Raw genomic sequence first — 17,519 nt, 5'->3', positions numbered from 1 at the left:
CGCCATTGTGGGTTGACAAAATAGCTTAGTAGTAAGCGAATTAATTAGTTTATCAAATTCAGTTTCCTAGTTCTGAGGTTCTGCATATACCTGCCCATAGGCCCCGCCTCTCAATATTGGTAATCCAATCAAAAGACGTGCACGCACTACGCCTGCTAGCTGGTCCACTGGAGCCAGCTAGCAGGCGTACAATAGCCGACTCTAAAGCTGATTGGTTGACACTAAATGTTCATTCCCATTCACTTGAAGCTACCAGCGCCCGCAATGTTGATTCTGAAGGCCTGAGGGCAGATTTTAGACCCCTGGCAACACATGATGGCTGAATATGATTGGATAAAAAATCTAACATAAAGACCAGCCCTCGAATCTCAACCTGGGGCTGGAAGCAGTGCAACCAAGAGGAACGCTATGAAATGAAGAGTAGAACTCTTACTCTGGGGAATAGTTTAATACATATTTGTGGGAAAATATATATTTTTTAAATGTATATTCTGATGTTTAGGCCAGCAGAGAAGGCCTTGCTGGCCCTGACGGCCCACCACTGACTGGATGTGTTTCCTAAACTATCGGAGAAGTATTCCCACAGAAGAGCTGCCGTCTCCCGCTCTTGAAAAGCCATATTCACACATCCAGAGACACAGAAGGAGCAGAGCCCTATCTCCCCCCACTATCGGAACAATGTTCCCAGTGCTCGAGTAGGGAAGGATATCTCAGAGACTTCAACTTGTTATCTAGAGGAAGAAGAAGAAGAAGAGGGCCGGAGTAACACTCGTGAGATAAGCCCGACACGAGGTTAATTACCAGCCGGCCGCGTCGGGTCTCGAGCTCCATGCAGCTGCTCGCTATTGACACAGCTCTCACGAGGGTGTGTTTTGTACATACAGTCATATGCAAAAGTTTGGGCACCCCTGATAATCTCCATTATTTTCATCTATAAATTGTTGGGCGTTTGGATCAGGAACTTCTTTGTCATATATATAATACTTCATGGACACAGTGATATTTTAGCAGTGAAATAAGGTTTATTTGATAAACAGAAAATATGCCATATGCATCATAAGAGAATTAGACAGGTGCATACATTTGGGCACCCCAACAGAAAAATCACATTAATATTTAGTAGAGCCTCCTTTTGCAAAAATAACAGCCTCTAGATGCTTCTTATAGCCTCTGATGAGGGTCTGAATTCTGGACCATTCTTCCTTACAATACATCTCCAGTTCAGTAAGGTTTGATGGGTGCCTACCGTGGACAGCCCGCTTCAAGTCACCCCATAGATTTTCAATTATATTCAAGTCTGGCGCCTGGGATGGCCATTCCAGAACATTGTAGTTGTTCCTCTGCATAAATGCCTGCTGGAACACACAACTCCGCCCTAACTTCAGCTTTGTTACAGATTCTAGAACATTATTGTCAAGAATTTGCTGGTACTGAGTTGAATCCATGCGACCCTCAACTTTAACTAGATTCCCAGTACCTGCACTCGCCACACAGCCCCACAGCATGATGGACCCCCCACCACATGTGACTGTGGGCAGCGTGTGTTTCGCTAGGACTGCTGTGTTCTGTTCCTCCATGCGTAACGCCTCTTGTTGTGACCAAAGAGCTCGAGCTTTGTCTCATCAGTCCACAGCACTTTGTTCCAAAATGAGCCGGGCTTGTTCAGATGTCGTTTTGCAGACCTCAAGCGAGCCTGTTTGTGGCGTGTGCAGTAAAGACTTCTCCCGCATCCCTCTCCCATCCAGCTGTTCTCTGAGCAATGCACAGTGACACCATCAAGATGCCCGTGCAGGTCTCTGGAGGTGGTCTGAGGGTTGTCCTTGACCATTCTGACCATTCTTCGCCTTTGCCTCTCCCATATTTTTCTTGGCCTGCCACTTCTGGCCTTAACAAGAACTGTGCCTGTTGCCTTCCATTTCTTAATAACATTCCTCACAGTGGAAACTGAGAGCTGAAACCTCCGGGATAACTTCTTGTAGCCTTCCCCTAAACCATCCTGCTGGACAGTCTTTGTCTTTAGATCATTCGAGAGCTGTTTGGATGCCCCATGTTGCCACTGTTCAGAGGAGAATCAAAGAGAAGCACAACTTGCAATTGGCTTCCTTAAATACCTTTTCTAATGATTGGATGCACCTTTCTATGGAATTGAAGGCGTAACGAGTTAATCAGACTAATTATGTGTTGCAGTTAATCAGCATTTAGTAGGTACAGGTATTCAAATCAACAAAATGATTAGGGTGCCCAAACTTTTGCACAGCCTATTTTTCACATTTGATTTAATTTCACACAACTAAATACTGCTACACTAAATATCTTTGTCTGGACAACACCCCAGCACTCAGTGTTAACTAGAAAATGAATATTACACAACTGTGATCTTTTTTTGGTGAAGACAGAGTAAATGATCATGCAGCCTCAGAGGGGTGCCTAAACTTTTGCATATGACTGTATGTGTGTGTGTGTGTGTGTACATTTGTGCACACGTGCCGCAGTCGGATGTAGTTCAGTGGGGCGGCGGCTCCAGGTAAGAACCACCTGCTCCGGCAACTGCGAGCCGAGCCGGTGGCTCCGCGGCGGAGCAGAACTCTGTTAGCGCTGCTGCTCCCTCTCCAGGGCTCGGGCTAATTAATGGAAACCGTTCGCAGTTGATTAGCAGCAGTTCTTTCGGTAATTACATTCGCATACTAACCAGAGAAGGGCAAGAAAACACAAGAAGTGAGAACGTGTATTAATGCACTTCTCGGTTCTCTCTGATCTTCATCTGTTTCCACTTTTGTTTGCAAGGAGAAGCCATTTATTTCCCTCTTTCTCTCTCGGCGTCTATCGGAGGGTCTCGGTCTCTCCGAATGTTTTTTAAGAGAGTGACTTTGTAATAAACACACAAAAGGAGATTACGGCCGAGCTTTGTTGACGTTGTGTCCTCGAAGAAGACGCGCCGCGACTCTCTCTCCTCTCCGGAGTCTCACAGAGAGCGGCTTTGTGCTCCCGGCCAGCTGCTAGCCCATAATTCTTCACTCTATGTCCCATTGTTCCTACCTGTCAGCGTGGCTGTGTCTCCAAAGAAAGGGAAGTGGCTGCCATTTTGCCAGCAGCCTCTGTGTGGGTCGGGGGGGGGGGGGGGGGGGGGGGCCTGTTGTGAAAATATGTTATTTCTTACCAGAGTACAAGGTTTTAATGACTTCTCTTACACACCGGTGTTTTCTTGACGGCGTGTATCCCCAGTGATGACTGTTATTACTCTTATTACTCTGTTATTACTCTTATTACTGTTATTACTCTCTTATTACTCTGTTATTACTGTTATTGGTCTCTTATTACTCTGTTATTACTCTTATAACTCTCTTACTACTCTGTTATTCGTCTCTTATTACTCTCTTATTTCTCTGTTATTACTCTCTTATTACTCTCTTATTAGTCTCTTATTACTCTGTTATTACTCATATTATTCTTATTACTCCTATTACTCTGTTATAACCAGGTAAATACATTCCTAAATATATTTCGGTTGAAATCGGATCCTTCATGGATACGTGTTGGTGAACCCCCATTAACCCAAATAAGCGCTCCAGCCATATTACAAACACTGCCTCCTTATTTCCCCTCAGTATCTCATTTATTTCAAGTTAATAACCTGCCGCTGCACCTCGATGGCTTTGTGACGCAAACGTTTCCTTAATGGCCGTCCCAGGTGAGCTGAGTAGCCGGACCGGATTCTCATTAGCCCGGTTTGCTTTGGCCTCTGGACGTTGTGGTAACGGCAGCGTGTGCACACGGAGGAGGAGAGGGGTCAAACATTCAGAGTGACAGGTGTCCGTCCTCAAAGGGGAGGGCTTGAGTTGCACGGGATGATGTAATCTGCACACTCTAACTGTGTTTTTGTTTCTTTCTTGTCCTCATTTGCAGTTCCAGAACAACAACAACAACAACTACATGAACACGGCGGAGGCGAACTGCGCGCTGCTCGCTGCCGGAGACGTAAGTTCAAAACCAATGCAGACGTGCTCTGATGACAAATGCAGTGGAGGAGAGTTTTTAATTTACTTAAAAATCTCCTTTACGAGAGCGTCCTGGCCAAGACCAGCAGGAGCACTTTAAACAACATGAAACGGTGACAGACATCAGCATGAGTAAAACCCAAACTAAGACTCAGGTCTTCATAACCCAGTTCACACAGGTGCACACGCCTCAAAACACATCGACAACCAGGTGACCCTTCCCCCATGACAGTCCATGCCACGGAGGAAGGATTCACTGGTTAAGGAACAGTATTTAAAGCATCAGCCCTTCCAGAGCCGTCCGGTTCAGCATCGTTACCGCTCCTCAGAGAGAGAGAGTGTCACTGTCGGCCTCATTGTGTTCATTCACGCCGCAGTGGGAATGAAACGGTGACGGCTGTGAGTTCATGAAGCGGCTTCACAAAGACACTTTAATTGACCACCCCCCACACACACACACACACACACACACACACACACACACACACACACACACACACACACACACACACAGACACAGACACAGACACAGACACAGACACACACACACAGACACACACACAGACACGCATTGACACGGAGTGGGTGAATCCTCTGTGCTGGGGCCCACTAATGGGGTCCGACCCCCGACTGCGAGGGCCCACTGTCATGGACTCGGGCCACCGGCTGCTGCTGGAGCCAACTGTAACGGGGGCCACGCCGACCCCTGGCTGCTGGGGGGCCCACTGTCACGGGGTCCACTGTAACAGGGTCCACTATAACAGGGTCCACTGTCACGGGGTCCACTGTAACAGGGTCCACTATAACGGGGTCCACTATAACGGGGTCCACTATAACAGGGTCCACTATAACAGGGTCCACTGTAACGGGGTCCACTATAACAGGGTCCACTATAACAGGGTCCACTATAACAGGGTCCACTATAACGGGGTCCACTATAACGGGGTCCACTGTAACGGGGTCCACTGTAACGGGGTCCACTATAACGGGGTCCACTATAACGGGGTCCACTATAACAGGGTCCACTATAACAGGGTCCACTATAACAGGGTCCACTATAACGGGGTCCACTGTAACGGGGTCCACTGTAACGGGGTCCACTATAACGGGGTCCACTATAACGGGGTCCACTATAACAGGGTCCACTATAACAGGGTCCACTATAACGGGGTCCACTGTAACGGGGTCCACTGTAACGGGGTCCACTATAACGGGGTCCACTATAACGGGGTCCACTATAACGGGTCCACTATAACGTGATCCACTGTAACAGGGTCCACTATAACGGGGTCCACTATAACGGGGTCCACTATAACGGGGTCCACTATAACGGGGTCCACTATAACAGGGTCCACTATAACGGGGTCCACTGTAACGGGGTCCACTATAACGGGGTCCACTATAACGGGGTCCACTATAACGGGGTCCACTATAACGGGATCCACTATAACAGGGTCCACTATAACGGGGTCCACTATAACGGGGTCCACTATAACGGGGTCCACTATAACGGGATCCACTATAACGGGGTCCACTATAACGGGGTCCACTATAACGGGATCCACTATAACAGGGTCCACTATAACGGGGTCCACTGTCACGGGATCCACTATAACAGGGTCCACTGTAACGGGGTCCACTGTAACAGGGTCCACTGTAACGGGGTCCACTATAACGGGGTCCACTATAACAGGGTCCACTATAACAGGGTCCACTGTAACAGGGTCCACTATAACGGGGTCCACTATAACGGGGTCCACTATAACGGGGTCCACTATAACAGGGTCCACTATAACAGGGTCCACTATAACGGGGTCCACTGTCACGGGGTCCACTATAACGGGGTCCACTGTAACGGGGTCCACTATAACGGGGTCCACTATAACGGGGTCCACTGTAACAGGGTCCACTGTAACAGGGTCCACTATAACAGGGTCCACTATAACGGGGTCCACTATAACGGGGTCCACTATAACAGGGTCCACTATAACGGGGTCCACTATAACGGGGTCCACTATAACAGGGTCCACTATAACAGGGTCCACTATAACAGGGTCCACTGTAACAGGGTCCACTATAACAGGGTCCACTATAACGGGGTCCACTGTAACGGGGTCCACTATAACGGGGTCCACTGTAACGGGGTCCACTATAACGGGGTCCACTATAACAGGGTCCACTATAACAGGGTCCACTATAACGGGGTCCACTGTAACGGGGTCCACTATAACAGGGTCCACTGTAACAGGGTCCACTGTAACGGGGTCCACTATAACGGGGTCCACTGTAACGGGGTCCACTATAACAGGGTCCACTATAACAGGGTCCACTATAACGGGGTCCACTGTAACGGGGTCCACTATAACAGGGTCCACTATAACGGGGTCCACTATAACAGGGTCCACTATAACGGGGTCCACTGTAACAGGGTCCACTGTAACGGGGTCCACTATAACGGGGTCCACTGTAACGGGGTCCACTATAACAGGGTCCACTGTAACGGGGTCCACTATAACAGGGTCCACTATAACAGGGTCCACTGTAACAGGGTCCACTATAACAGGGTCCACTATAACGGGGTCCACTATAACAGGGTCCACTATAACGGGGTCCACTATAACAGGGTCCACTATAACGGGGTCCACTGTAACGGGGTCCACTATAACGGGGTCCCACTATAAGGCGGTCGACCCCCGGCTGCTACTGGAGCCAACAAACGGGGTCCACGCCGACCCCCGGCTGCTGGGGCCCACTGTCACGGGGTCCAGGCCGACTCAAGCTGTCGGACCCCTGGCTGTGAGTCAGCCGATGGGGGTTTGAGTCTTTTCGATCAAAACAAGCCTCGCTCATTTGCATTTCCTCCAAAGGAACAACTGTCTCCAGCGCCGGGCCCAGATGGTGCCGAGCTGACGGGAGACAGAGATAATAAGTCTGCAGCCTTTTCTTTCCTCTCGGAGCCCTCAGTGTTGTCTGCTGCAACCCGAGCTAAAGGAAGGTTAATCTGACTTCCACTTGGAGGCTTCACACGATCTCCAATGTCATGTTGTCTTCATGGACTCCCGGCTGCAGAGGGAGAGGAGGCGTCCTTCAGCAGCCTCATTGGTCCATCTATTGTTAAACGCTGTGCACAGAGAGATACTCTGTGTGTTCCATGAACATTCACTCTGTGGGTAGCTTCACCTCTTCCTCCAATGAGAGCTGATGAAATGACCATTATCTTTGAGTTAGAAAGTAAACATGTACATACATACTTGGCTTCTAGCTTCAGTTGTTAGCGCTATATTGTCTTTTTTTTGCACTTTTCCTCTCTTTTTCTTCTTCTTTTCTTTCACGTTTGTCTTAGTTACGGTCGGACACTGGACCATAACTACTTTTTTCGATACTTCTACTGTGGCTTTTGTTCACTTTGTCGTGAGTATCGGTGAGCCGCAGCATAACAATGACGGGACCGTCACTGCCGCTCAGCTGATCACTGTGCAGGCCGAAGCTTCTGCCTGGAGAAAGACCTGTGATCCCGCTGGAGCTACGGAGAAGGGCTCGCGGCTGCAGAGCGGGTGTCAAGCGGAGGGCTAAAACGGAGATAAACCCTCGGTACCGTCGATCATAACGGGAACGTGAGGTCTTTGGCGAATAAGACGGATGAGCTCGGCGCTGGTAATGACCGAGAGGTCTTCCGTGAGAGCAGTCTTTTGTGTTTCACTGAGACGTGGCTGCACGCGACTATCCGGATCACAGCGTCTTTGCCCGGCTTCAGGACTGTTCGGGCTGACAGAGACGCTACACAGAGCGGTAAGAAGAGGGGGGGGCGGGATCGCTGTTTATGTGAATGAACGGTGGTGCCACCCGGACCATGTGCGGGAAGGAGCGCTTCTGTAGCCGAACATTGAACTGTTGGCGTGGGGATGCGCCCGTACTGTTTGCCGAGAGAGTTCACGTCCGCCATTTTGGTTGTCGTGTACGTGCCGCCATCAGCTGACGCTGAGGAAGCTGTGGACACCATCCACTCCACTGTGTCTGCTCTGCTGAATCATCAGCCTGGAGCATTCATGGCCATCACTGGTGACTTTAACCACACCACACTGGATAAAGCTCTGCCAACCTTCCATCAATACATAGACTGCCCAACTAGGAACAATAAAACTCTGGACTTGCTGTATGCTAATACTAAGGACGTACAGCGCCACTGCCCTTCCCCTCGGCAGGTCTGATCATGACCTGGTCCGCTGACACCCAGGTATGTTCCTCTGGTGAAGAGGCTGCCGTGACCACCAGGACTGTGAGGAGGTGGTCTATGGAGGCTAACGACGCCTACAGGACTGCTTCGAGTCAACGGACTGGGATGTGCTGTGGACCGCACGGGAGGACATCAACAGTATGACCGACTGCATCACGGAATACATCAAGTTCTGTGAACACACCACCATCCCATCACGGACTGTGCGCTGCTTCCCAACAACAAGCCCTGGATCACCAGGGACCTGAAGGCGCTTAACATGAAGAAAGCTGCTTTCAGGTCTGGAGACAGGGATGAGCTGAGAAAGCCCAGCGCAACCTGAAGGTGAAGCTCAGGAGGCAAGGACTTACAGGAGGAAGCTGGAGGCCAAACTCCAGCTGAACAACACAAGGGAGGTGTGGTCTGGCATGAAGCAGATAACTGGCTTCAAGGTGGGAGGGAGACAGCCAGGGGCTCCTGGAGAGGGCCAACGAGCTGAACTGTTTTTCAATAGGTTCAGTTCACAGCCCTCCCGTCCTCCACACATCACACCTCCCAAACACCTCCTCCCCTCTGTCCCCCTGCTGAGCTGCACATCCACCGAGCCCTCAATAACAATGGGCTCCTCCACCCTCCCCTCTCTGTGACGACTGACCAGGTGAGAAGACAGCTGAGATACTACACCAGCGCAGAGCTGAAGGTCCTGATGGCATCAGCCCCAGGGTCCTAAAGACCTGCGCCACCCAGCTGTCTGGTGTCCCAGCGCTCTTCAACCTCAGCCTGAGGCTGGGGAAGTCCCGTGCTGTGGAAGACGCCGTGCCTGGTCCCTGTCCCAAAGAAGTCAGCACCATCTGGCCTCAACGACTACCGACTGTCGCCTCACCTCCCATGTGATGAAGGTGCTGGAGAGGCTGGTCTTGGCCCACCTCCGCCGCAGGTGAAATCATCGTTGGACCCTCTGCAATTTGCTTACCAGCCTCATGTGGGAGTGGACGACGCCATCATCTACCTGCTGCAACGAGCTCAGTCGCACCTGGATGGAACCGATGTCTCTGTGAGAGTCACTTTCTTTGACTTCTCCAGTGCATTTAACACCATCCAGCCACTGCTGCTGAGTGAGAAGCTGCGGTGGCCGGTGTGGACGCCCACCATCTCCTGGATCACTGACTACCTCACAGGCAGACCACAGTTTGTCAGAATGGGCCGTGCTGTCTGGAACGGTGGTCAGTGATGTTGAGCCCCACAGGAACTGTTCTGTCTCCTTCCTCTTCACCCTGTACACCAGTGACTTCCAGTACAACACGGAGTCATGCCATCTGCAGAAGTACTCTGATGATTCTGCAGTGGTCGGGTGTATTAGGGATGGACGGGAGGAGGAGTACAGGGCAGTGGTGAGTGACTTTGTAAAGTGGGCCGATGAGAACCACCTGCGGCTGAACGTGGCCAAGACCAGAGAGATGGTGGTGGACTTCAGGAGGAAGGCGACAGCTCCTACACCTCTGAGTGTCCTGGGAGTTGACGTGGACATGGTGGAGGAGTACAAGTACCTGGGCGTCTCCATCGACAGCCGACTGAACTGGAAGGCCAACATCAACGCTGTGTACAAGAAGGGATGAGTCGTCTTTTTCCTGAGAAAGCTTGATCCTTCAACGTGTGCAGCAAGATGCTGGAGTTATTCTACCAGTCGGTTGTCGCCAGTGTGCTGCACTTTGCCATTGTCTGCTGGGGGAGCAGCATCGGAGCCGGTGACACCAGCCGTCTTAACAAACTGGTTAGGAAGGCTGGCTCCATCATCGGCTGCCAGCTGGAGCACCTGGAACAGGTGGTGGAGAGGAGGTCGTTGAAGAAACTGGTGTCCATATTGGACAACCCGGACCACCCTCTCCACCACCTCCTACAGGGACAGAGGAGTACTTTCTCCAGACGTCTCCTCACGCTCCGCTGCCACAAGGAGAGATACAGGAGAACATTCCTGCCGACGGCTATGAGGCTCTACAACAGTTCACCTCTTGCCAGATCACCCTAACCCTTCTTATATTTTGTGTTTTTTTTATTTTTATTCTTGTGTGTTGCTGCTACTGACTCGACAAATTTCCCCTTGGGGATTAATAAAGTATATATCTATCTATCTATCTATCTAGAATGCATTTGCATAGCCACACATCAATTCTCTAAACTTGAACTTTACTCGCTCTTAAACGCATCACTTATTGCAACGATAGCATCGTAGCTTCCACCCGTTAGCATCGTAGCTTCCGCCCGTTAGCGGCGCGGCTGCATTCTGGTGGAAGTGAACCTCGTGAACAACGACAGCGGTCAGCAGCTTCCTTTAGTTTCCCGATCACCAGATGTTCAACATGTTTTATAATTGCACCGCGAGTGTCCAGTTGTTTCACCTCTCGTTTGGGGAGACGTTGCTACTTTAGCTACGTAGCTACGTTGCTACTTAAGCTACGTTGCTACTTTAGCTAACGGCGGCCTCTGTGGCCACAAATTACAATGTAGGAGAAAATGTTAAAACATAGTGTAACGGTAGAGATACTGAGGACTCAGATGTTAGTTAAACAGCAAACCATAAGTAGGGATGATGTATTGAGATCTCAGTTCTTGGATAACAAAATAACTTGGTGATCGCCCCCTGGCGGTCAGTTTAGGAAGAGCTTGATTTGATATACAGCAGAGTTTATCTTTCGAAGCGGAGCTCTCATTTGATGTCGATAAGCAGTCGTCTCATATTTATTTAATTGTGGGAAGCGAACATCATGATTGATTTTAATATTCTATTAATTGTTCAGCCGTAACCATAAGAACCGCAGGACGTATCGGTACCACGTCCTGTTGGACTGAAGCAGCAACGCAGTATTTACATAAATAAATACAATTTAATTTAAAGATATATATATATAAATGAACATTTATTCTTTCTATATGTATATATATAGATATTATAATTATATACATAGATGTTATAATTATATATATTTGTATATATATATATATAGAATATATGTTATATATATTATATTTATATATATATATATATTAGAATGATATTTATTTATTATATATATATATATATTATAATTATATATATATTATAATTATATATTTGTATATATATGTTATATATATTATATGTATACATTATATATTTATACATTATATCTATATATATTATAATTATATATATGTGTGTATATATATATATGCATAGCTGTCTTGTCTTAGATTTGACTCTTGGTTCAAAGAACATATGTAATAAATTAAGCATTACTCCAAATTCCTTGAAGCAAAAACAGAAAGCCGTGTAGATCCAGTTAGTTGATGTCCTACACTCTCCATGCTGTGTTGTGCTCCAGGCTGCAGCCTCACACCACCACCACACCACCAACACCACCACCACCACACCACCACCACCACACCACCACCACCAACACCACCACACCACCACACCACACCACACCACCACACCACCAACACCACCACACCACCACCACACCACCACACCACCACCACCACCAACACCACACCACCACCACCACCACACCACCAACACCACACCACCACCACCACACCACCACCACACCACCACCACCACCACACCACCACTCCACCACCACCACACCACCACCACCACCACCACACCACCACACCACCAACACCACCACACCACCACCACACCACCACACCACCACACCACCACCACCACCACCACCACCACTACACCACCACACCACCACACCACCACCACCAACACCACCACTACACCACCACCACAACACCACACCACCACCACCACCACTACACCACCACACCACCACCACCAACACCACCACCCAACCACCACCACCACACCACCACCACACCAACACCACCACCAACACCAACACCACCACCACACCACCACCACCACCACACCACCATACCACCACCACACCACACCACCAACACCACCATACCACCACACCACCAACACCACCACCACCACACCACCACCACCACCACACCACCACCACACCACCACACCACCAACACCACCACACCACCACACCACCAACACCACCACACCACCACACCACCACCACCACCACCACCACACCACCACACCACCACCACCACCACACCACCACCAACACCACCACACCACCACACCACCACCACCACCACCACCACCACCACCAACACCACCACACCACCACCACCACCACCACCACCACACCACCACCACCACCACACCACCACCACCACCACCAACACCACCACACCACCAACACCACCACACCACCACCACCACACCACCACCACCACCACCACCACCACCACACCACCACACCACCAACACCACCACACCACCACCACCACCACCACCACACCACCACACCACCACACCACCACACCACCAACACCACCACACCACCACCAACACCACCACCACACCAACACCACCAACACCACCACCACACCACCACCACACCAACACCACCACCACACCAACACCACCACCACACCACCAACACCACCACCACCACCACACCACCACCACATCACCACCACACCACCACACCACCACCACATCACCACCACACCACCACCACACCACCACCACATCACCACCACCACACCACCACCACACCACCACCACCACCACACCACCACACCACCACCACATCACCACCACACCACCACCACCACACCACCACACCACCACCACACCAACACCACCACACCACACCACCACCACACCGTCAGACCTGTAGCTGGTGTACCGTTTACTGCCGGGTGACGCAGCGCTCTAGCGGGGGAACGCTCTGCCCTCTGGGGACCGGGTCGTGTCCACTGAGCTCGCGTTGCCCTGCATCACTTTACCTCCCTAATCATATTAGAGACGCGTAATGAACTATAAATATGTAGGAATGGACTACAAATGATCCAAATCTGAAATGATGTTGATTGCGGGCGGTTGATGTCCTCTGAGTGGCTGCACTCTGCCCGGCTGCAGATGTGAAACTGGATCCTCGGTCCTGCCTCTATTGATTCTGAGCCCCATTATGTGCAGTAATTGCACGCTGCTGCCTTTAACAAGTCTGGCTTATTACATCTGTGAATTGCGTTACGACATTTATTGAAGGGAGCGTTGCCTGAAAGGCTTTTCTCTTGCTCTTTGTGCTGCTTCTGAAAGAGCAGCGAGGACGAAGGAGCCGATCACGCCTCCCTGCATGTTTCTTTTCTGTAAACATTGCTTCAGTGTTTAATGGAGTCGGGTAGAGTTTCAGTAAAACAACAGATAGAAATACACAGGCTTATGCTACGAGTTTACATTAGTCGCGTTTGTCTTTCATGCACGTCCCAGAGGATGAAGACGACTGACTTTGGTGATTCTGGACTTTTTGCTCTTGCACCACGATGAGGTTCAAGTTTTCAGGATGACGTCATTCGGTGCCTGCAGGATGTTACATGTTTACTTTATCTCTTGAAATAGTTCGTCTGACAGATGGATGAAAAGAAGAAAGAACTTCTCTGCATTGGACCCATCCTTAGCCATCGAGGTGCAGTGGGTGTGAGGGGGTTCAGTGCCTTGCTCAAGGTCACTCATGAACTATAGGGTGAGCGGGGATGGAACCGACTACCTGCTGGTGACAGGTTTTACTATTGGATGGATTCTCCAGGTGTTCATGACCCCGTCAGGAGAATCTTAATAACTTCGATGGTTCCCTGACTTTACATCCAGCACAACATTTGAATGTGTCCAATATTTTCTTTTTTGACTAAAAACATCAGCTGTACTTTGAGTTGTGTGAAGGTTTGTCACTATTTGGTATTTACTGATGTGCATCATCATGCAATTCAGATTTTCTTCAGCCAGTTGCCCCCCCCCCCCCCCTCATGAGACACACGCCACGTCTCTATTACCAGCGCCCCTGGTGCAGATGTTAATTTGCATCATCATTAACGCAGAGATGCAATACACACAAGCACTGGTGCTCCCCCCCCCCCTCTCCTCCGGGTGCACGTCTGCGTTTGTCTCTGCGAGGTCGCGGGCCGTGCTTGTAGAGGTCACCTCAACCTGACGATAAGCCCCCCCCCCCCCCTCTGTGTCCTCGACCGTGACCATCTTGTTTATATGTTTATTTATTTTTCCACGTTGCAAGTGAACGCACCGTAACTGGAAAGTTTGCTGGTCATTTGTTTAACTTAATGTTTACTGTATGCTTTGGAATTCACGTTGTTTAAATACTACATGTTCTCACTGCTTCACGGATGAACCAAGATTGTTAGTTTGGTCCTGGAAAAGTCCTGTAAGTCCCTGGGTCAGCAGGGGTCAGCAGGGGTCAGCAGGGGTCAGAGCCCTGGCCGTGGACGTTAGTCCATCTCTAATAGGGCTGCAACAACGAATCGATAAAATCGATAAAAATCGATTATTAAAATAGTTGGCAACGAATTTCATTATCGATTCGTTGTGTCGCGCGATTATTACGGCGCTCAATAAGTCACGGAGTATAAACAAAGTTGATTTGAGCGCAGAGCGGCGCAGGAGAAACCAGAGCGGAGCGAGAGGACAGAACGCTGCGTTGTGAGAGCCAATCAGCGCTGAGCTGCTCCTCTGTTGATGAATCTAATTGGCTGCTGCTGCTCACGTGGCGCTGGAAGCGGAAGTCCTTCACGTCGTCGGAGACATTCACGGAGCTGAGTGCGCCTACGGGTGACGTTATGAACCCAGACACCAGGGCGCTACATGTCACGACGTGTGGCATTTCCACAAGAGTATAACGTAGAAAACATGGTTATTTATTCCGTGGCGGATAGCGGAAAATATTTTTCCACGGAGAAAGGCAACGGAGATAAACCACGCCGCCACTCGTTGTGTGCGCTGCGCGTGCAGACAACATTTAACGGAGCAGTAGATGTAGCGGACTAACATTCAAGCTAACCTAACTTCCCAAACGCTGTCAACATCTGAACGCTGATTGGCCGAGACGCGACACGTCCCATCAAAGATGTTTTATTGCGAAGAGCACCACTCCACATTTTTTCCGCGTCTCACTGCAATCTCAACGGCAGCGGGCCAGGTGAACAAAATAATAAATTGTAACGCGTCTCTGATATTGTTCAGGGGGCGGGTCCACATGGGGACCACTGCTCAGGAGAGGAAAGCTGTCAGTCTGTTTGTGACGGTTCATCACCATGGTGACCAGTGAACAGGGTTCATCACCATGGTGACCAGTGAACAGGTTCATCACCATGGTGACCAGTGGATCTCCAGGACCTTTCCATGACTTTAAACCAAATTTCCATGATTAAACATTTTGTGAAAACTCTGTCTATACGTGACAAAGTGAGAAGATGTAGTATTTAAACTAACAATGAGAATTCCAAAGCATACCGTATATATACCGTGTAAATTAACATTTGAATAAAACAAATTTGCATTACTTTTCCAAATATTTTGGGATTTTATTTTTTTAATTACTTTTCTAGGCCTGCTAATAGCCATTTAAAAATGTCATGACTTTTCCAGGTTTTCCATGACCGTACGGACCCTGTTTTGAATAAAGGGTTGAAAATTAAAGTTTTTGTTTTTTTATCCGATTAATCGATTAATCGATAAAATAATCAACCGATTAATCGATTATCAAAATAATCGTTAGTTGCAGCCCTAATCTCTACGTTTCCGCCGTGTTGCTGTTGCCATGGAGATGACGTTCCTCTCCCTTTGCAGACGTTCCACACGCCCAGCCTGGGCGACGAGGAGTTTGAGATCCCTCCCATCACGCCGCCCCCCGAGGCGGAGCCCGGCCCGGGTCTGTCGGATGGGGACGCCCCCTTCCCGGAGGCCCCGCCTCCTCACAGGGGCCTCCTGAACCCCCAGTTCCCCTCCCAGAGCCTGGACCTGCCCTCCATCACCATCTCACGCAACACCATGGAGCCGGAGGGGCCGGCCGGCGGGGGCCAACCCGTGGTGAGCACCGCCTTCTTCTTCTTCTTCTTCTTCTTCTTCTTCTTCTCCTTCTTTTTTTTCGTTTTTGTTCTAATCCTTCTCCTTCTTTTTTTCGTTTTTGTTCTAATCCTTCTCCTTATTCTTTTTGTTCTTGTTCTTGTCCTTCTCGTTCGTCTTGTTCTTCTCCTTCTTTTTGTTCTTCTTGTTCTTCTTCTTGTTCATCCTGCACTGTTCTCTCTCTCCTTTTTGTTCTTGTTGTTCTTGTTCCTCTTCTTTCTCTTCTTCCTCCTCCTCCTCTTCATCCTCCACTGTTCTCTCTCTCCTTTTTGTTCTTCTTCCTCTTCTTCCTCGTCTTCTTCTTCTTCTTCGTCTTCTTCTTCTTCTCCTTTTCATTTTTGCTCACATTGGTCCGGGGTCGTCTCCCTCAGAATATTCAGTGCTTCTTCTTCTTCTTCTTCTTCTTCTCCTCCTCCTCCTCCTCCTCCTCCTCCTCCCTTAATGAAAGCCGAGCGGTGTCTCTACCTGCGCTGCTCTCAAAAAGCTTCTTCCATGAGCTCTGCTAGCGTTAGCCGCTAGTCGTAGGCCCATTGTCCACACAGAGGAGAGCGTGTTCCTCATCCTGTCGTTCCTCATCCTGTCGTTCCTCATCCTGTCGTTCCTCATCCTGTCGCCTGGCCGAGTGTCTGGAGTCATTCTTGATATCATGTTCTCTCCTGACCGGCTCCCGACTCTCACGTCTCCCAGCATGCATTCTGCTGATTTGTGATTGAATCCTCTAAAGTGCCGAGTCGTGCCGGAGCAGCCGGCGTCGCTTTGTTCCCCGTTTCTCGTCCTCTGGTTTCCCTCGCCGCCGCGCAGCGAGACGTCTCCGGGTTCCAGGAACACACCTGGTGCCTTCAGGCGTCACCGGAACATCCCCCTCCGCCAGTTTGGATTTTTAAAAACCGCCAGTAACTCGTGGTGTAGCCTACGTTGTTCATTTGAATGTTTCGGAGCAATGAGCCCTGCCGTCTTATTCCATCTCGCGCCACGTGGGGATGCTTTGTAGACGTTTCATTAACAGCTGTTTCACATGTCATTAGCTCTGCAGCGCACACACACACACACACACACACACATGTCTGTGAGGGGCGTCATGCCGATGAAGGAGTGTGTTGTTCCCGTGGTTTCATATGGTGTCGTGTAGTCCGGCTCCTGACGGGTCAGAACCACTCTGTCTGGAGTCCAATGGAGCGTGCGAGTAGGGATGGGTATCGGATTGACAATAACGACATTAAAAACCTCTTTGGCCAGATTCCCTGGAAAGGCCGTTCTCATGGAGCACAACAACAAACGGATATCAGACTGATATCCGTTAGCTACGAGCTAGCTTAAA

General features: G+C 49.6%; 1 protein-coding gene across 1 annotated transcript in view; it reads left to right on the top strand.

Annotated features, from left to right (window-relative positions):
• Positions 1–17,519, top strand: part of tox3 (TOX high mobility group box family member 3) — a 50,209-nt gene that overhangs the window by 25,903 nt on the left and 6,787 nt on the right. Inside the window, exons 2-3 of the mRNA XM_056413182.1 lie at positions 3,904–3,975; positions 15,926–16,165. Of these exons, the coding sequence (XP_056269157.1) occupies positions 3,904–3,975; positions 15,926–16,165 (312 nt within the window). The remainder of the gene's footprint in view (positions 1–3,903; positions 3,976–15,925; positions 16,166–17,519) is intronic.

This window comes from Pseudoliparis swirei, chromosome 4 (genome assembly GCF_029220125.1).
Source record: "Pseudoliparis swirei isolate HS2019 ecotype Mariana Trench chromosome 4, NWPU_hadal_v1, whole genome shotgun sequence".
Taxonomy (NCBI): Eukaryota; Metazoa; Chordata; class Actinopteri; order Perciformes; family Liparidae; genus Pseudoliparis; species Pseudoliparis swirei.
The sequence above is the reverse complement of the archived record's forward strand: the minus strand, read 5'-3'. Positions and strand labels throughout refer to the sequence as shown.